At 39.6% G+C, this 21,714-nt stretch overlaps 1 protein-coding gene across 2 annotated transcripts in view; it reads right to left on the minus strand.

Annotated features, from left to right (window-relative positions):
* Positions 1-2,199: 2,199 nt before the first annotated feature.
* PRKCB (protein kinase C beta) overlaps positions 2,200-21,714 on the minus strand; it is a 707,688-nt gene continuing 688,173 nt past the window's right edge. Inside the window, exon 17 of one of the 2 annotated variants that reach the window (XM_044658176.1) lies at positions 2,200-2,352. In XM_044658176.1, coding sequence (XP_044514111.1) covers positions 2,200-2,352 — 153 coding nt within the window. Of the gene's footprint in view, positions 2,353-14,543; positions 14,703-21,714 lie in introns of those variants that run through there. The other variant, XM_044658168.1, reaches the window with a different exon arrangement.

The raw sequence follows: 21,714 nt of genomic DNA on the forward strand, positions 1-21,714 counted from the left end.
CAGGTGGGAGGAAGAAGAAACATTAAACTGATTTAGACCTTCTCAGGCCTCTCTATCTTTATGGTGATCTGCCCCATTTAAGTCAAATAGTTGAATGGATCTCTCATTTTTTAGGTGACAGAAATGGATCCTAGAGAAAGTGGGCACAGGTTTATGCTGCTTTTTAAATCTGTTTGCTTCATTTTGACATATTCTATGGATTTTTGTTTTGGGGTGTGTGTCTATGTATGTGTGTGTGTGTGTATTCTGCAATATTTTTGCCAAGAGATCTTTCTTGCCCATGTAAAAAGTGGCTCTGGCTGATAGAGTAACGGGAGGGAGAACAGAGCCACCAGGATCGCTACAGCTTGTTCCCTTAATACATTAGTTCAAATGATGTGTCCAGGGGGCAAACATTGACATTTATTTTAAAAAATAACAATTTTTTATAGCTTACATGAAGAATATGTACATTTTCTTCCCTCTAACTTCCATTTTACTAGTTATGATGGGTACAAATTGTAATGTGTAACACTGCTAAGTCTTTGAAAAGATGTGTGTGTGTGTGTGTGTGTGTAGCTGGAACTGTAAACATCTCAGTACAGGTCTTAAGTCATGGGAGCAGTACTGGGCATGAGGTGAGTGAGTGGTGGGGGTAGGGAGGACTGTGAGTCATCGTTGGAGAGCATCACAATTCATTCGATCTGACAACTCTGCTCTTTGCAATAGCCTACCAGTCTTGGCAGGAGCAGAGACCTCTTGTATGGTACATCCAGGCTGGGATTACCACCTCTTCACAAACAAAATCATAGGGAAAAAAGAACATAGAAAGAAAAATAGAAATGAATAGCAAAAGGACTGCATTTTGAACAGGATTAGAAGCCTGTTGGGGTATGGATGGAGGCTAGGCCCTAACTGAAAGACCCAGCCCTGCTTACTTTCATTTTTATATGCTACATGAGTTTATGGATCCCTTTAGGACTTGTCAGAGAATGGTGGAGATGGGCCAAAAGGAAAAGCATTTGGTAGATTTGTCAGAAAAAGAATATAAGTCCTTGGGATGTCAGAGAAGAAAAGGATGTTATAACAGAGTGTTAGAGCCACAAGGCCCATTAGAGCTTACCTAGTCCAGCCCCATCATTTCATAAAGGAGGTGAGTGAAACTCAAAGGAAAGTAACTTGCCTATGAGGCAGAGGCTCCATAGCTTGCCAATGACCTTTAGAAACCACTACTTTACTGTTCCCTGCTGAGTTTCATGGGTAAATATGTCTTTGGAGAGAGGAAGATAGATGTATATTCTTTATAAAATAAGGAAACCTTCACAGAGAGGTGTGAGGGCTCAGCTTTGGGGTTTGTGCTGGGCCCCCCCACCCTTGCCTTCCTCCCTGAGGTGACTCCAAAAAAAGAAAGTACCCTTGAAACAGAAATAACCTATTTAGCCAACTTGCAGATAGTGACACCCCAGGAGCCATTCTAACTTTATGAAGATGGCCTTCTCTTTTGCTTATTTAGTGCTGCGTAGACTTTTTGCCTGAGTCATTAATAAACATGAAAAACAGTGAATGAATGGCCAAGTGGATACATTTCCTATGAGCGAAGGAGGAAGACATTAGCTTCATCAAGCCTGTTATACTATATACAATGCACTTAAAAATAGAAATGGGCAAAGCATACATCTTCAATACATTAATCAGGTTTAATCATCTCAACTTCTTGAACAAAAGGTTCCTCTAAGAGACACTAAGTTCACAGTAACAGCAAAGCTTACTCACAACTCTTAAAAATACCGACCATGCTTAGCATTCAAAGGAAAAAGAAACAAACAAACAAACCAACATTGTGGAATAACTGTAAAAACTTGATCAGAATGTCAGCTTCTGATTTTAAAAATTACAAAGACGGAAGCAATTCTGGGACCAGACACAGGAATTGGAATTTTTTTTTTTTTGCTCATTCAATGCATAACTAAGGTTGGATTAGAGGTCAAAAAAGTTAGACCTCTGGCTATTAGGTTAATGCATTTTACTTCAAATGAAACGTTTCCAAATGTAGAAAACAAACTGGCAAGATACACGTACAAAGATAGGCCCCAGAAAACAATCTCTCCACATGGTGAATGCTGGCATATGCACCACAAATTCCGGAAGACTAGAATTCCTATTTACAACTTGGCCTGAAGTCGCTGACTTCAGGCATGACAATGGGGTCACACATGTCATCTACACATTAATAACAAATTCTGGGTTAGTGTAGGAGAATCCAGCAAACTCATTTTGGTCCAAGTTCATGATGAAGAGTTTATCAGTGGGAGTGAGTTCCACAGGCTGTCTGGTGAACTCTTTATCGAAGTTGGACGTATCACGCTTGTCCCTCTGTCAAACGGAAAGCAGACACATTAACACAGAATGAGAAAGGAAAGAAACAAGACAGAGAAATGCCCCATCACTGGGATCCTGACACCTTCTTGGGTGCAACAGCAGGAGGCAGCAGTGTTTTTGTTAGTAGGACCGGACACAACGGCATGATACCAGAACATCCATTCTACATTCAGTATTCATTTCATTATGAAACACCCAACCAAAGTTGGTGGAAGGTTGCAAAATAATAAATAAACAAACAAACAAACAAACAAACAAAAACCATAAACAAAAACTATTCTATAACAGTTGCCCTAACATGATGGAATCCTCTTGAATTATGGAAGGTCATGATGTGATATTCTTTGTGTTTTCATATAGCCGTCCACATACAGAGACAGAAACACACATGGACACATACATACACACACACACACACATACACACACACACACACCTGTGTGCTTTGTCCTTCCAGTGGAATTATTTTTAAACCTTTTTCTTTTCTTGGAAACATGCAAAACAGTCCCTGGAAATAATCACGGGTCATTGTTCCACAGTGGGAAAAAACAACGTCTGATTACTGCCCCGAGTGCCCAGGGAGGAATTCTTGGTGCCTCTGCATTCAGCTGGTTGAGAAACAACACGGACCCAATTCATCAAAGGATCTTTTCTAGCTTCAGCTCCATAATTTTCCTTTGTACTGAAGCTTGACCAAGTGACCACATGGGAAACCAACTGGTCCCCAAGCAAAACTGTAGCTGGCAATTATAGGGAGGACACAAAATAGGTTTCCTCCAAGGGCATTCAAGACTGGATAATAGCATTCACATTAGAAGTAACAAAAGCCCCAAATGGAAATAAGCTACAGATGTATAACCTTTACCAAATAGGATCATCTCCAAAATTGGTCCTTAAACAAAATCAATCACTGAGCTGATGTTATTATTTTAATTAGGTTGAGAGTCTCCTCAGAGTCATTAAAATTCAGTCAATGAACAAAGAGCTATAGTTTGCCCCCTGAGTTGTACCAGAGAGTATCTCAGTGGGAGCTAAAGCCCCTTGCACCTAAATGGAACTTTTAACCCTCCCAAAGCCCTATCATAGCAGGATCTATTTTCCTCTTCAAGACAAGCCTATAAAGATGGTATATCACTTATGACCTTGATATATGAGGAAATTGAGGATAAGAAGTGAAATGACTTGTGTAAAGTCACCCAGCAGAGTTAATGAAAGACTTAAACTAGATTTTAAGAATTATGATGTCTCTAACATCAGGGATGGTCCTAGAACTCAAAGTTCCAGTCATGGCCTGGCCATTCAATTCCTCTGGCTAGGGGCCAACATGGTGATAGATCTACAGAGATAGATTATTTTGGGCCAGGAAGCTGAGTTTCCCTGCTCCCACTTAGAAGTGTTTCAAATTGTGTTTTTTGGGCTCATATATGATCAATGATGTAAGGTATTCTCAGAATCATTTGGAATGGAATGAAAGGGCCATGCAATTTCTTGTTAGAAGTTTGGCCTTTATTAGAACCCTGGCCTGGAATAGGGCTTTAAGGATCACCTAACAATGGCAGCAAGCTATAACAATTTTTCCTGTGAGTATGGCCCTCTGTTCTTTTTTGAACTTTTCACATCCATTGCCTATGTGATCTTTCTCCTCCTCTACATTTCCATCCCTTTTTTACCCTGAGCTGGGCAAACTTCTAAGGCTATAGGATGCATGTGAGATCAGAAGAGCTAATGAAGCATATGAGTTAGAAAAAATGATTGGCTACAGTCACAGGATGGGTGGCGTTAGAGGGAAAGTGATGTGGCCTCAAAGACCCAATATTAATGCCTGGAGATATATCATGGAAATGTGACTGAGGGTTAAGACTACCAGGCAGTTTAACAATTACTGTTCTATCAGTCCATTCCTTCCCACATAGCATCATATTGTAACTCTTAGGACTGGACTATGGACTCCCCTTCCTAGTGTTGCTTAGTTGGTATGAGACACCAGTCCCAACTTATGCTACACAGACTTATCCTGCAAGATCCTAAAGGATTGAGCTGGGATCAGGGCAAGGAAGCTGTAGGAAGATAGATTTTAGCTTAATTTAAGGAATAACTTTACAATCATTAGAGTTGTCTGATAATGATTGGCTTTCTCTCAAAGTAGTGAGTGGTAAAGCAGAAACTGGATGACCACTTGGGTTGTTTTAGAGGGGATTCATGGTACAGGTAGGGACTGGTCTATTTGGTAACCTATACATTCCTTTCTCATTCTGAGTCTAAGAATTTTATATGAGTGGCAATGAGATGTTCAAGAAGACCCACTTCAAGTCATTCTGTGGTGCCTTGCCCCAGATACAGTGACACCTCTCAAAAACAGTGCATCTAAGCTAAAATTTTTCTAGAGTCTAAATTCTGGTTTCTCCTTAGTATCTTAGAGTTGATATCTAATGGGTTGAGTGTCTGATGTATGTTCCTGACAGGCCATAATTCTAATGGGAACAAAGTAGTATTTCCCTGATCTCTGACCAAGCCATTTTAAGTCAGAGGGACTACAAGGGAGTTTGTCCTATGGAAAGGACTCTTTTATGGTCTTCAGTGGCCTATGAACTTGCCTGTTTTATTCTTAGTCCTCTATTCACCGACTTTCCATTCTTAACAAAAATCATTGATTGTCAGAAAGTTGGAAGGAATTTTAGAAATAATTGTGCCCATTCTAAAGAGGAGGAAGTTGGGGTCTTAATATGTTAAGTAATTTGTCTTAGGTCACACAGTCTAGGATACTGGCTTCTAACCCTGGGTTCTTCATGAATTTTTTTTCCTACTTCTGTGCTCTTTCCATCAAACTATTTACTCAGAAAGCAGTGTAATGTCATTGAAAGAACATTGGTTTAGGGATTAGAAGATCTACTTTTAAGTACTGACTCTGCTATTTAAATCCTTTGTATAATCTTAGGGAAGTCATAGCCCCTCTTTGGTTCTCTAACATAACACGAAGGGGTTAGGGTTCAGTGCTCCTAAATGTCAACTTTCATCTTCTAGGGTTCAAGGATGTGGCCATGTGAGATGAGCTTCCCCATCATAGGTTGTCCCCACTCTTCTAGCTATATAATACTCATAGCCCTTTAATGCTCATAGCTTCAACTTATTTCACAGGATCAGGATGTCCAGTTGTCCAAAGGAAAGAATTCAGATGTTTTCATCATTTTTTTCTTCTGTCTAAAACAAAAGAAAGCGGACATATTTCTTCCTGGACAAGGGAAGCTGTTCCTAGGACATACTAAGGGATGCTGAGGTCATAAGATAAATCACTTGCTTAATCTTTTGGAATTTCATTTTTCTCATTCATAAAAGACTTTTTAAAAAAAGCAATAAAGTCCACAGCCATCAAGCTCCATACATGGATGTATGAAGTGTAGATGACAAACGAGGACCACTGGATATCCTAATACAAGGAGATAAATTTGACTTTATAGCTGAGACTTGATGAGATGTGATCAGAGACTGGAATAGGACTCTGGGAAGGTTATACCATTTTCACAAGGAACAAAAAAGGTAGAAAGGGGATAGCAGAACAGCTTAGTAAGATAAGAAGGATATCCACGTAAGGAAATCTATAATCCTGAATGTTTGAAACATGGTGGGAAGCCTTTGAAGAAAAGCAGGAGAGAAAGAAACAGAAACCCGGCACAGAGAAATGATATGATAGTAATGGGGGAGGGGGCCCTGATACAATTATCTGGACATTTGCTAGATTTCTTACTCTATCCTGAGCAGAGTTTTTAGTAATTCCTTAGCTGTGCTTAATGATAATTTGATCCTGAAAGAGCTGGAGGAATAAATGAGAGGAACTTCTGTTCTGGATCTGACACTCACAAAAAGGAGGAAATGGTTACTGGTTTAGAAAACACAAGGACCTTGTCAGGAATAGACAATTTTGTCTCAGAATGTGAGCTATAGGAGAGGAAAGTCAGGCACAGTTAGATATGTATTTGAGATTTTGAGAGCAGATTTCAAAGGATTCTGAAGAAGGGTCCTATGGACTAAAAGTTTATAGGGGAAGCCCATCTAAGAGCTAAGGGAAACTCTCAAGAATTAAACTTTGAAGGCATCATTCTGATAAGAGAGAATAGGAAAAAACTGTCTAATATGAATTCATCAACCAGTTGAAAAAAAGATGCATATACAGAAGGTAGGAGCAAAGGCACCAGGTAACAGAGGATGAATATGAAATGTGATGTAGTCCTATAAGAATTCTGACAGGTGTGCCAAAGCTCAGAATAAGCTGAGGCTAGTGAGGCAACCTAAGAAGAACAAAAAGGATCTTTTAGCTATAGTTAGGGAAAAAGTAGGATCAAAGATGGGAGAGGACCATTGCTTGGGGTGAATGATAAAAGATGCCAGAATATAGAACTGTTTGATTTTAATTTCATTTCTCTTTTCTTTTTTCCCCTAAAGAGAATGATCTTTGGACAAAACAAAAACAAAAAAGGGGAATTAATAGGGAATTATTGTCCAAGATAAGTTGAAAGATAATTACAGAGCACCTCATCGTCTGTGATAAGTTCAAGTCACTATGAACTATGTCCTAAGATATTAAAGAACTGGAAGATGGGATGGCCAAGCCAGGATCTTTGAAAGATTTTGGGAGAATGGGAGGAGTGCTACAGATTTGGAGAAGAGCAATATTTTTCTTTAGTGTGGGTAAATAGAATAGTACCCAGAAATGATAGGCCAGGGAATTGATTTATATACCTGGAAAAATCCAAAATGTTTCATTAAAAATGGATGATTAGTGAATATTTAGGAAAAAGCAGCCTCCAACATGGCTTCATCAGGAATGGGTCATGTCAAACTAATCTGATTTCTTTTTTTAGACAGACTTACTAGATTTTATAGAACAGGGCCCTGCTGTAGTAGATAGAGTTTACCTAGATTTTAGCAAACCACTCAACAAAAAACCTCTGTAAAAAAAACAAAACAACAAAAACCTCATGTAATTCTTGTGAAAAATGGAAATAGGTAGATTTTACAAGATTTTACAAGTGGGAGAATTGATATCCCTGTTGAATGGGCAGACCCAGAGTCAATGACTTAATGTCAATTTGGAAGAAGGTCTCTAGCGTAGACCAAGAATCAATAGTTTAATGTCAGCTTGGAAGGGCATCTTCAGTGTAGTACATCAAAAATATGTGATTGACCATGCACTATTTAACTATTTAATATTTTATTTTATTTTTTTTAAATCCTTACCTTCCATTTTGGAATCAATATTGGTTCCAAGGCAGAAAAGTGGTAAGGGCTAGGCAATAGGGGTCAAGTGACTTGCCCAGGGTCACACAGCTGGGAAGTGTCTGAGGCCAGATTTGAACCTAGGGCCTCCCATCTCTAGGCCTGGCTCAATCCATTGAGCCACCCAGCTGTCCCCACTATTTAACATTTTAAAAATCAATGATTTGATTAAGGGCATAGATGACACATGCTTAACAAATTGAAGCTTGGAAGAAGAGTTAACATCATGGATGTTAGAGACAGGATACATAAAGATATGGACTAGAGATCATAATAATTCTATCTAAGAAAGATAAAATGTAAATGTTGATACTTGGTGGTCATTATTAACTTCACAAGTATAAAATGTGAGTGATCTGGTGATTTCTGAAAAAAAAAAAAAGAAGTTTTGGGGTCCGCAAGTTCAAAATGAATCATTGGTTTAATAAATAACCAAGAAAGTTAATAAAATTTCAGTCTTCTTTGAGACTGGCATATAGTGTTAGGAATGACAGTCCTTATGTTTTCTTTCCTGGTCAGACAAGATCTAGAGTATTGTGTTCTGGTGGACTTATTTCAGGAATTAATAAGCTGGAGAACATCTGAAGAGGGCATGAAATTGGTTAAATGCATTGAGATCACACATGTTGAAGGATGTGGAAGGAATCAGGAATATTCAAAGTGATAAATTGAAGGTGTTATATTTGTATTTAAGTGTTTATGGGGCTTGTCACATGGATGAGGGATTAGAGAGGATTACCTTAGGCCACAGTGGATTGATTCCACTTCATTGAATGTCTTCAAAAAGTGGCTGGATGACCATTGGTTGAGAATGTCATTTGGGAGGGTTCTCATACAAATACAACTTAAAATGGATAGCTTTTGAGGTCATTTGAATTTGGATATTCTGGAATTTCTATTTCTTTTTCTATGTATTTGAAGAATTAATGTGAAGGGAACATATTTGTCTAGTATGAATCCTTAATTTTCCACTAATGCCATATAGCCTTTGATGCCTCATTGACATGGAGGTGACTCTGGGCTCTTGTAACTATAATCAGTAGAGTTCAAAGTCAGGTAGGTATTTCCTTTCTTTCTCAGAATCAAGTCATTATGCCCTGGAAAGTTTCTGGAAAGGACATAGCTCAGCCAGTTGTTTTTTTTTTTTTAAACTCTTACCTTCCGTCTTGGAGTCAATACTATGTATTGGCTCCAAGGCAGAAGAGTGGTAAGGGTGGGCAATGGGGGTCAAGTGACTTGCCCAGGGTCACACAGCTGGGAAGTGTCTGAGGCCAGACTTGAACCTAGGACCTTCCGTCTCTAGGCCTGACTCTCAATCCACTGAGCTACCCAGCTGCCCCCCTCAGCCAGTTTTCTAGGAAATTAGATAGTCTTCTGGTTTTAATTAGGGCCTAGACTACGTGCCTGTAAATTTCAAATGTTTCTTATCCAGGGAATAGCATGGCTGAATTGGAAAGGCTCATTAGCGAGAAGTTGGTTTAGATTTATGAAGCTTGGATCTCCGGGGGAAGAAAATTCCTACTAAGATTTCCTTGGTTCCCCTTCACCATTCTTCCCCAGCCCAAATTCTTCATTGACTCTCTGACAACAATAGGAAGACTGGGAAGAAGATGCGTGATAGGGTATGTTGAAGAAGAAAGGAAACTACCATTGAGAAGGATTCAGCCTAAATAAATATTTCTGAGGATGAAATAATTAAGGCACAGGTTAAACTTTTGAGGACACAGGGTGAATGTGAAAAATGATGTCTGAAGAAATCCTTTTTTTCTCTCTCAAAGTTGTTCATGAGATATTCTTACACCTGGCATTTGCAAGGGTCAAACTGGTTCTTTGTTATATGTTTCATGTGAACCAATGATTAATCTTTGCCAGAAAAAAATGCCTGCCTTATCAGATGGCCACTCTAAAATCAGAACTGTCAAAGGAACTAACAGTTCAAGTTGTCTAACCAGAATGAAGAACCAGGTATGGAATTCTAGGAGCTTAAACAGCCTGTTAGATGGTGAACATGGCCCAGGTCTAAATCTGAGATTCTGCTTCATGTATTTTGTAGTGCAAGGGGCAAAACACTGGAAGTCAGGAGACCAAGATAGTCTTGGCAGTCTTATTGGCTGGCAAACCACCTCTTTTTCTGAGCCTCAGTTCTGGACTGGATGACTTCTGAGGTCTTCTCTAGCTCTAACATTCTAGGTTCAAAAGTCCCATTTAGACCAGACATCTCACATTTTATGAGTCTAAATGAATAAGGGCCAAGGACTCTCACCCTTCATAAATGAAGAAGCAGTATCCATTGTAGAGGATTACTTTCCTTTTTCAAAAGAAGAGCCACTAACTTCTTCTGAAACCTTGGGAAAGTTACTTCTATTTGGATCTCAATTTCTCTGTATGTAAAATGAGTTTGGGGGTTTCACTGGTTCCTAAGTTTCTTTCTAGTTCTAATAGTCTACTACTCTCAGCTAGAACTTTATTTTTTATTGCCTTCACTAAAAGCAGTGTTAGCGGGGAAGGAAATCTCATGATATAGAGTGATGGGAAGAGAAAGGGAAAAGAAGAATAAATTTCAGGGGATAGGGGATTAGCAGTGTTCTAGAACATTTTTGCTCCTTAAGGATAAGAAATCTTGCCTCAATGCTGTTGCTTAGGTTTTCTAAATGTCCTTGATTATCTTTTGGAAGTTCTGCCTCTTAATAGAATGTAAGCTCCTTGAGGGCAAGAACTATTTTATTTCTCTCTTTTTCTCTTCAGTATCTAGCACAATGTCTGACTCATACAGTAGGTGTTAAATAAATGCTTGCTGATTGATTGATTCTAAGAGATGCCAGGAATATATGGAGACTGATACTCAGGGCCACTGGGGTTGGTGGGGAGGTCATTTGGAAATGTTAGCTTAAGTTATCCATCCCCAGTGATCTATTCACCTCTTCAACTACTTTTTGTTTCATTCACTAACAGAAAAAAATTCACTTATTTTCCTAGTTGGGGAGGTACCCATAATGCCTAAAAGAACTCTTCTAAATTTCATGGGATTATTCCCAATCTGACCAGTGGAGATTTTTCTATCCTGTCTCCCTTATTCTTCCTGATATACAGTGTTGAGGCTAGCGAATATTTTTCTTGCATCTACTTTGGCCTCATGATTCAAAACTTCTGAAGAGAATAGTGAAGAGAACATCTTGTTCTTTTTATATTGATCTAGATAGGAAAACTGGGTCCAAATTGTGACTCTGCTACTAGCTATGGAACCATAGGCAAGGCACCATCTCTTTTTGTCTCTTCTTCATCTATAAAATGAGAGGAATGGCCACAGTGCTTTGCAGGGATCACTTTTATCTCTAAGATTCTGTGATTCTACCCTTTCTAGCAAGTTATAGTAGCTTCTCGTCCTCATATATTTGTGTGGGGCATAGCTTGGCATCTCGTCTAGGGTCCTGGTTTAGCTAGAGATTGTGGGCTGGAGCTTGATTGGCCATCAGCCAGAGGTAAGGAGTTGTACTTTGAAAAGAATACTAGACTTAGGAGTCAGAATTTGCATCTTACCCCTACTCTGCCGCTGACTGGTTTGATGGCCTTGGACAAGGCACTTTTCCCATTGGTCCTCAATTTCTTCATCTTCAAAATGAAAATGCAGCATTAATTGATCCTTAAGCTCCTTGCTGGTTCGAATTCTGTTTTATCATCTAAAGTTATTTTGTGGTCTAATATTTTGATGTTTGCTTCCAGATCTTCCAGCTCTAAAATTTCTGCTATGACATTTAGGCAATTTTGAAAAGCATGCTGGAGTTGGAGTCAAAAGAAACGGGTTCAAATCTAGATTCTTCCATTTTTACTAGCTATGTGGCCTTAGGGAATCACTTTTAACCTCTTTAAGCTTTTTCCCTTATTATCAAATGGGTCTAATAACATGCTAAGTCATGGGCTTGTTGTGAGGTTCAAAAGAGATGATATATTTCAGTGTTTTGAAAACTGAAAAGTGCTAAGTGGAAGCTTTCTAACTCTGACATCCTAGACTTTATGAGTCTGAGGATAGCTGTGAAAGAACAAGAATGAGGGAATGAAAAAGAAAACCAAGAAGAGAGGAAGGAGTCAGAAGAAGATGGAAAATTGGGTAAGGAAGAAGGTGAAGCAATAAAGCAAATGAAAAACCACATGAAAAAGGAGGAAAGCAAGGTGAGGAGGGAGAGCCTATGGAAGAAGGTCATAGAAAAAATGATATGGGGCAAAAGGGGGAAGGAACACAAGTTTGGCTGACTTGTCTTTTGTTTGATTTAACTGTGGAATAGAAACATTTCTTTCTCTCAGGGGACTTTCTGAGTTTCACTTTCAGTTGAGACCTCAACTCCACATAGCCAGTGTCTGCTCTTTGAGGACATCAGGTTGTTTGGGTCATTTAGGAGGCACCTTCTCTACTGGGGGTGGGGTGGGGTGGGGAAGGAAGGCAAGGAAGAAGGAGAGCTTTTTTGTCACCAGAAAATATACCTTGAAATTGGAAGAAAATGCTGAGAAAATTGGACTTAGAGGCCCAGGCAAGTTGAGAAAAATTTGGGCAAGAAAGTGATGAGTAGGGGATGAAGTTTTTTAAGGAATTAGATATTCTAGTCCACAGCCCTCCAGCTGCCATGAGGAACATGCTGTCAAAAGTGGCCAAGCTAGGAAATGAGAGGCAATCTTGGTGACTAATGGCTATTTTTTTGTTTTGTGAGCTTTTTATCTCACTCTTTCAACTTTACCTTATCACAAAGACTGCAAAGGCCAGGGCCAGTGTCCCTACCTGGAGGCCAACCTAATCCTGAAAATCTACCTTTGAACTTCTGCAGGCTGCTCTGTCAGTCCTTTAAGGCTGTTTGAAAATGCTCCTGGCTGGGATAGTGATAGACATTGGCCCTGGATTTCATGAGAATTTGAGAATTCCCCGATGAGGAAACTCCTTCTATCAATGACTTAGAGAATTGCCTAGAGCCCTAAGAGGTTAAATGACTGGCTGGGAATAATTATAATAATGATGATGATAAAAATACCCAGCATTGTATTTATGAAGTTCTTTCATATTTGTTTCTCTCATATGATATTTACAATAGCTCCATGAGGACATGCAATATTTCCCTTGATTTACAGCCACAGAAATAGACCCGGTGAGTCTAAGTCTCTTGTTCAGTATCACATAGGCAGTGTTGTGGCAGAGCCAGACCTCAGAGGAAGTCATAACTTGGGCTGGTTATGCTTTTTATAAGAAAAGAAAGGACCAAATTTTGAGGGAATTTGGTTCTTGGTCTGACTTGGTCTCTTTAACTCCTAAATGATTCTTCTTTGGTGACTTACTAGAGTCTGCTGTGGGCTTCAGAGTGGTAGGGTCAGTGTTGGAATTTCTCATGTTCCCACTAAATGCTAGACGGCCCTGCACTTTTCTCTCTCTTCTGGCTCTCTGCTGGTACATGGCATCAGACAGCCCCAAACTATAGCACAATCAGCATTTATCAAAGAGAGCAGTTGTCTTTTGATTAGCTTTCTTTCCATTTTTATTATATCTCAATACTGAAAAAAAATTGGCACATTACAGATATTAAGCATACCAATAACAAACCGACACTCCCACAAACATCTCACAAAACAGTATAAAGGTAAATAATAAGACGGTCTGTTTCGAGAGACTTCTCTCTCCCCAAACTCTTAATTATCTTCCCAATGGCAGAAACAAATCTTGGCAAATCCTATATATCCAAAGGCAAGTATCTGCATGAATATCCATTCTGACACATTTTTTTTAACAGGTATGGTTAGGTTTCACAAGGCTCTTCTTTTTAAAATCATAGCAGTTCATTGTCGTTAATAACATTTTGGACACATATTTGAAGCACGTATAACAAAGAAACTGTTTTGGCATTTGAATGACAATAAAAAACCCCAAAGAAAATCAAGTTTGGAATGTAATGTAAAACCATGTTATTATGTAGGGAGCTAACTAGAGTGACCATGAGCTTTCAAGAGATTGCTCCAAAGTGCCATTTTCAAGTAGTTTAGAGATGGTTGTGGATATGTGCTATTTGGAAGCAAAAGCATCATGACAATGACTGGCTGAGTCCTGCATTGCAATGCGGCCATGACAGTAACATAGTGAGCAGCCAGGTTAGATCACCAGCGGTAGGATTCCTGGTGCTGGTTCCCATAGACTAGCTGCCGGTATGGCAGAGGGAAGGCTAGACAATGATAACCTGGTTCAAACTGCCTTGTCTACAGTTGAATTCCCCCTCAGTTCTGCCCTAGAAATGGAACAGCCTAGCATTAAAGGAGAGAGAATATGTAATCTTAGTGTATAGATAAAAAAGGAACATGATTCATTTTCTGGTTTTACTTTTAAGATTTCATTATCTTCCTTGGACCAGGCAGGATAAATGCATTCTTCAGTTCTTTGGAAGAAAGGGAAAATTTTGAATATTGGAATCATGGGGTGAATTTAGTGCTAAATGCTTCAATTTTTCTGGACAGGAAAAGAAAAAGGCTACCACAGTGGCCTTAGGTTGTTGGCTTAAATATCTTATCCGGTGGACAAGCAGATCTCTAGCCAGCTTTAATGATGTATGAAAATGATGAAGGAAAACACAGGAGATGAAAGGAAAGATAAGATAAGGTTCTTTTCTTTTGACCAAATTTGGTTAGCCGAAATATGGATAGAATCAACTCTGCACAATTGGATAGCGTGCATTTATGTGCTATGGCATTTTACTCACCACATCTTCATGATACCAGATGTTAGAGATACTCTTAACTACTTGAAGACACTTATGGCTCTGAAATATGGTCACTCTAGTCTTGACTACAAAAAAAAAAAACCACAAATGCGACTTTGCAATGAGAAAGGTCACCAAGACAGCTGTTGGGATTGCATGATAGAAATGAAGGACGGAGATCTACACAGCTACTTAGCTCTTGACTTCAGGTTTTAAAAATTCAGAGTTAACAAAGGAAAATCCTTCGAATTCTGATTGGTCAATGTTCCTGATGACTTCCTGGTCAGGAGGTGTTAGGACGGGTGGATGGCGGGTGAAAAACCGGTCGAAGTTTTCGGCATTTCGCCCACACTATGAGAGGGGAAGAAAAGAACTTGTGGTGGGTGGAAACCAAAGCAAATTAAACAAAACAAAACTGGGGTGTGGTTCACTTTTGTCTCTTCTCATTCACCCTTTGTCCAGATTAATTCAATGATCAGACATGATAGAAAAGAAAAGCAAAAGCAAAATATTTATGACTGAGTTTCTGCCATGTTGGGTTAGCTCATGAGTGGCTCTTATGATTTTGCAGCCCAGCCAGGGATTGTGGAATAGGAATGAGATGGCAGGGCCAATGACATGTGGTATAGCCCCCAATTCCAGCTCACTGTAAACAGTGAAATGGACTTCAGAAAGAGAACTTGTTATGTGTACCGTAATAGCAGCTTCTGTCTGACATGCTTTATATCTTGTGGTATGCAAATTGACATCTGGAAAATCACTTATACATCACCCGAGAGCTTCCAGTACCTTGCTGCTGAGCAGGCACAATCCTGTCTTCCTGTTCTTGGTGAGAAAGCAACAGATGTTCTTCATCTTAGCAGAACATATAAATTTAAACACTCTCATTACCTGGTGGTGTTAAGGGGACCCTGGAGTTCCATGGCAGGGCTTAGGTCTTAAGGTTGGCAGGTTATGTCAGTCACCCACGAGATGTTTGGTAATTATTTGTCATATCAACAAGTTAACACAATACTTTATAGGTATACTTACTTGGGCTGAGGAATTTAATGAGCAGATATGGGGGGAACTTTTGAGTTGTACTCTTAGACGAGCAAGACTCACTTACTTAGCCGGGGGCCAGGTTTCTTCAACAGTAGCTACCCTCTGTAATTGAGTTTGATCTTCCTAGAGATAGACACAGATCCATTCTCTCCCATTCACACCCAAACAAGACTCTGTTCCTTAGATTCAGACCTGAATAGGTCAGCTCCTGGGAAAATCCGTTCACACAATTGAACAAGAATGGTCTAGTATATCAATACTGCAGATGAAGAGGTCACCAGTTCCTAAGGTCCTATAAGGGTTCCAAGAAGCCAAACAATATTTCATACATGCCTAACCTGCTCTGCCCAAGCAGAAGCAAGTGACCAGATCATATCACCAAATGATAGTGTCTGGAAGTAGCTGCTGTATCTTATAGGCAGGTTGCCTTGAACTTGTCCCTATTGTATGCCTACTGATACTGTTCTTCCTCTGTACTATGCCTGTACATTCTTGGTGTATCTGATAGCTGCCTGTATTGATAGTCCGTACCTCGAAAAGGTACAAGTTTTACCAAGTACTCAGAACTATGCTGATAATTTATCAGTGTATAAGTGCATATTACTGAGACTCTATTGCTAGGAGAACTTGGTAGGAATTACTCTAAACCCACATTGATGAAGCTGTGGCACACAAGCAGAACCAGTACTTGTGGAGCTGTTCCATTCCCCCTCTTCCCAGGGCCTGAGGACATCTTTTGTATGTTCCACCCCTCTGTCCAGCCTCCTGGACAGAAAGCAAGCACTTTCTCCCTCAGTTCTCTCCATAATCAGGGGCTCAGAGATAGCTTGAATTTGCCGTCTGGGCCCTTGGACTGGAAGAAGTTTTGCCAATCCTTCTCTAGACAGTTAAGGATAGGTGTGTGCCAAATAATGGCTAGGAATGGATTTTCCAGACCAAAGGCAAGAATCATTGTTCATCTCCAACCCCATCTTTCCCTTCCTCCCATTCCTTAGGTTCTTCCTAAAGACTAATACCTAGTGGCCAATGTCAGGAGCATCACTATAGTCATGAAGTAGATCTGCCCTGGAGGAATAGTGAAAATCTTCAATCTAGGAAAGTATGAAATACAATGTTCTTTGTTCTTTGCTCCTTCAAGGAGTCAGGCAGCTGCAAAGAGTTTTTTTCAGGAGAACACAGGAGAAGGATTCAGCTGTGGCCTTTAGTCATATTCTCAAACTCCCTGGCCCCTGACCTTGTGTCTTTCCTTAGATCAGATCCTGAGAACTGACATCAAAGAGTACTAGCAAGGGAGAACAAAATTAGTGCAGAAACCTTGGGATCCTTTGAACTTCTTTGTCTCCATGGTTATAAAATATATTGTTCTCTCCAATCCTTTTTTCTTAACAGATTAACCTTTGTTGTGTATAAATAAGATCACCTTACCCCTGTGCTCAAAATGTTTCCATGGCTCCCTGTTGCCTACCCAAAAAAGTCAAAGTTTTTTTAACATGGCATTCAAGGTTTCTGTCCAAAAGGGCATTTATTTTGAATTCCTAGACTTATCTAGTATGCTCCAAGAAGGCCAACCTATCACCTTGCCAAACCCTGATATTTTCCTCTGTATTAATTCTGAATGTTCCTTCTACACTTCTCCATTCCTCAACTTTTTTTGGGTTCCTAATCCTCCTTCAAAGAAACCATATGAGGTACTGCTTTGAGAACTGATCTTAAAACCAAGAAAACTTGAATTTAAGTCCTTCTACTGACACATATTGGCTATGAGACAATAGGCAGGTCAGCCTCTTGGTGCTTTGGGCAACCCTTTAAACCAGTGATTCCCAAAGTGGACACTACCGCCCCCTGGTGGGTGCTGCAGCGATCCAGGATGGCGATGATGGCCACAGGTGCATTTATCTTTCCTATTAATTGCTATTAAAATTAAAAAAAATTAATTTCCAGGGGGCTGAGTAATATTTTTCTGGAAAGGGGGCGGTAAGCCAAAAAAGTTTGGGAACCACTGCTCTAAACCTATAGATTTCAGAGAAGGTGTTGATTTGCAACAGTAGAGAGATTTTCCACATGGGGGAGCTACCAATGAAATTGTAGTTAATAGTTGATTATTGAGTTGATAATTGTGCATAATATGGGAAAACCTTTTTGGTTTGGGATTATGGACCCCAAGGAGGAAGATAGGTCTCTCTTTCTTTTATGGAGTTTAGCCTCTGTGTTTGCCAAGCTTACTTTTTTGCCAGCAGACGCTCCAGTGTCAATAGGTATCACATCATCATCAAGAAGGTGGATTTAGTAGTATCACAAGATACTGGATCCAGAGCTAGAAAGGATCTTAGAGGCCATCTAGTCCAACTTCTTCATTTTATGGATCAGAAAACTGAGGCCCAGAAAGGTGAAATAATTTGCCGAACTTCACAGGAGGGTAAGGAGCAAAGCCAAGATTCAAACCTAGGTCTTCTAACTTCAAATCTACTCTACCAGTATGTCTCTCTGGGACATGTAATTGAGCATGTGTGGCCACTATGTAATTAATTTCTGTACTTGAACTATGATTCCCAGCGCCCCGCTTTCCTGTTTACCTTGTGTGCCCTGGCTCTCACTCGCTTCTCCTGGAGAAGCTGCGAGAGCCAGGCTTTTAAATGGCCAAGGAGAGCTTGGTCATGTGGTCTTATTTTGTTAGAGAATTGCCTTTTTATTCCTTTACTTCTAGTAATTATTAATAAACTTCATAAAATATAACACTTGTAGTATTGGACATTAATTTAAATCTTACACTATAAAGAGTGGGCAGAGCTTCTAGGGTTTTGACTTTAACTTTATTTCTTATTGCTTGTCTTCCAGATGCTGAGGCAACAGTTACTTTCCTCTCTTTCCTTTTTCCTTCCCTGCCCCTTCTGGTGGTGGTGGTTGTTCAATTATTTTTTTAGTCATATTTGGGGTTTTCTTGACAAAGATACTGGAGTGGTTTGCCATTTCCTTCTGCAGCACATTATATAGATGAAGAAATGGAGGAATATAGGGTTAAGGGACTTGCCCAGGATCACATAGCTAGTAAATCAAAATGTCAGAGACTAGATTTGAACTCATAAGGATGAGTCTTTTTCTTCCCAATCTGGTGCTTTATCCACTGTACCACATAGCTACCCTCTCTCTTGGCTTTACATGCATACCTGGATTATCCCCATTTTTACAGATAATGAAACTGAGACACTGAGTAGTTAAGAGACTTGTATATGGTCACATAGTTATTAAGCATCGGCAGCAGAATTTGAGATCAAGTCTCTTGGCTCCAAAGCTAGCACTCTGTCCACTATGCTATCCTGACTCAGCATTTAATTATTAAAGTCTGCTTCTACAAATTTATTGTAGAGACTTTTACACATTCAATAAATGTACTTACATCATTAAATCTAAAGTGGCTAGCCTTGGGGAAGCTGTAACTTTAAATGAAGCCTTTCCTGATTTTCCTTAATTCTAGTTCCTTCCCTCTGAAGAATATTTCCAATTTATCTTATATATAGCTTGCTTAAATAGTTGTTTGCACGTCATCTCCCTCATTAGATTGAGAGCAGAAACTGTCTTTTATTTTTCTTTTTATCACAGTGCCTGGCACACAGTAGGTACTTAAATGCTTCTTGATTGACTTCTGGTAACACCTTTTTCCTTTCTCCGATAAGCAAGCAGAATCAGGAATGCATTATAGATACCAGTTAGTATCTGCTAACAGGTAAGAGAGAGAGTAGATTTTAGGGCTTTATGTCACAATTGTTTATTTCTTTACTGCTCCAGGAGCAGTTTTAATGCAGTTACATAAAAACTCAGCAGCATTTCTCGCTGTTTAAAATGGGCCTCATGCACTCGAAGAGCCTTGGTGTGAATCAACATTTTCACACATGACTCAAATCAAAAGCATGGCTGTGATCACAGATGTCAGATGCTCATTTGGAAGACCAAATGAAACTGGATTTGAGAGTGTCATATCAAGTTCTGAGTTTACAAGCAGATGCAAAGGGGGGCATTAAATGATGAGTGCTTCATTGTAATTTGTTCTTTGGTTATGGTAAACATGAAAGACTGAACTAAATGATTGGCCAATAGGTGATGACTTTTTTTGGCCATGCATGGAACCTAAAAAATGGAGGTGTTAGTAGAGGAAGTATCCATCCTTGACCTTTTGAAGAACTGAAATGAATGTAAAGGAACATAAGGAACCTAAAAAATGGAGGTGCTCTATTCTGTGTTAGCAGAGGGAATACCTATTCTGGAGGAATTCTTGATCTTTTGAAAAACTGAAATGAATTTAAAGGTACATAAGTGATGATGGTAGGGAAGGGAACAAACACATATATAAAGCACCTACTATGGCTCAGGCACTATTTTAAGTGCCTTAAAAATATATGATCCTTGTGACAACACAGGGAGGTAGGTGCTTATTATTATCCCCATTTTACAGTTCAGGAAACTGATACAGATTAAGGTTAGGTGACTCAACATGGGTCATGTAGCTAGTTAGTGCCTGAGACTAGATTTGAACTCACATCCTCCTGACAAAAGGTCCCAAGTACTATTTTGGGGAGCCTTTTATGAAATCTCTCTGGATCATTCTGGTCACACCTACACCAACTCTAGGCATATTAGCGAGTGATATTTTCCCCAAAGGACTGTGCTCAGCTTCCCTACAAGTTTCAGGCTAATAAGACATAAAGTGTATAACAGATTTTATTTAACACAATAACAACACACTAGGGACTCATACCTGAGCCTATATAATAGTCAAGAAACTCTCCTCCTCTTTCTGGTGCCTCTTTCCACCCCGCTTCTAACAGGAACCTACAGAATCCTTTTAACTTAGAGTACTACCTTATATATGATTGCCCTGCCCAGTAAAAGAAAGGGAAATAACTATGTATTAGTACAATCAAGCAACCCTCCCCTTCAATTTTGTGTTTCACTAGGGAATGAAGTCCAAACACCTGCAGAGTCTATGTGACCTATTGTACCAGCAAGGGTGAAGGTCTGAGTTTATTTCTCCAAATGAGGGGGAACCTGGTTGCTTTTAGTGACCCCTTCTCAGTTCACTGGCTCCCATCATATGTGTCTGTCTCCCCAGCAATCTGTGGTTCCACTACTCTGACTCTCGCCAGGCATCTCTAGGATGCTATGCTAATGCTCGGCCAACTCTTCTACTGCCCACCTGCACCAGGTGTTACCACTGTTAGTTCTTCCCCCCTATTTCCTACCAGGGCACACCAGTGTCTTCCCCCTTCACAGCTCTGCCCTCTGCTGCCACTGTCTCTGTTGTTGCTTCCTGCTGTCTTTCTCAAGAAAGGACAACATTTCTCTTAGCATGTGATAGCCATAGCCTCTGAGTCATTTACTACTTTCTGTTCTTTTTATTCAGGTCTCACAGTCCTATCCTTCACACAAAAGGACCCCAGGAAGTAGCTTTGAAGAACTGCTGACTTGTTCTCAAATTGAAGTCCCTAGTTCACTTCTCATATCAATCAGCTCTGAAGTAAGGCAGCCTGGATCCATTTACCTTTTCAGTTCCTGAATGCTGCTTGGTTCAGGTATTGCCCTCTTCCCCATGCAGTCAGCACTAACCCTTGGTCTTCTGGGAAATGGAGCCAAACATAAGACACACCTTTTTCCATTTGCCATTCTTTTTCCTATTATCCCCTAATCTTCACCCTAGTGATTGGGATCAGAGGAAGCAAATTCCTTCAGGCTCTGAGAAGCCTGGAGAAAGTATTAGACACAGTAATGTAGTTCAAGGACCTCATCATCACCTTTCATGTGGTCTAACAGAACAACCTTCTAATTGATATCCCTAAATCCAGACTTTCCCCTCTTCGATCCATTCTTTTGATGTTGTTAAGTCACTTCCATCGTGTCTAACTTGGTCATGCCCTATTTGAGGTTTTCTTGGCAAAGATACTGGAATGGTTACCAATTCCTTCTCTAGAATTCATCCTTTACAAGTTGTTAACATTAATTATAATTAATTATTGTAATTGTAGATTAATCATAATTAAATATAACAAAATAATAATAATCAATATTAATAATTAAAGGACATGTCTAACTATGTTACTACCCTGCTCAAGAAGCTACAGTGGTTCCCTATTGCTTCTAGGATAAAATACAAACTACCATTGGGTATTCAAAGTTAGGCTACAATTTATCAACTGATTTCACATTATTCTCCCTTTGGCACTCTGATTTTTCACTGAACTGGCTCATTTGTTTCCTAATAAAACATTCCACCTCCCACTTTTGCTTTTGTACTGGTTCCTTCTGTATCTGGAATACTCAGCTCTCTTCT

Source organism: Gracilinanus agilis, chromosome 1 (assembly GCF_016433145.1).
Source record: "Gracilinanus agilis isolate LMUSP501 chromosome 1, AgileGrace, whole genome shotgun sequence".
NCBI lineage: Eukaryota > Metazoa > Chordata > Mammalia > Didelphimorphia > Didelphidae > Gracilinanus > Gracilinanus agilis.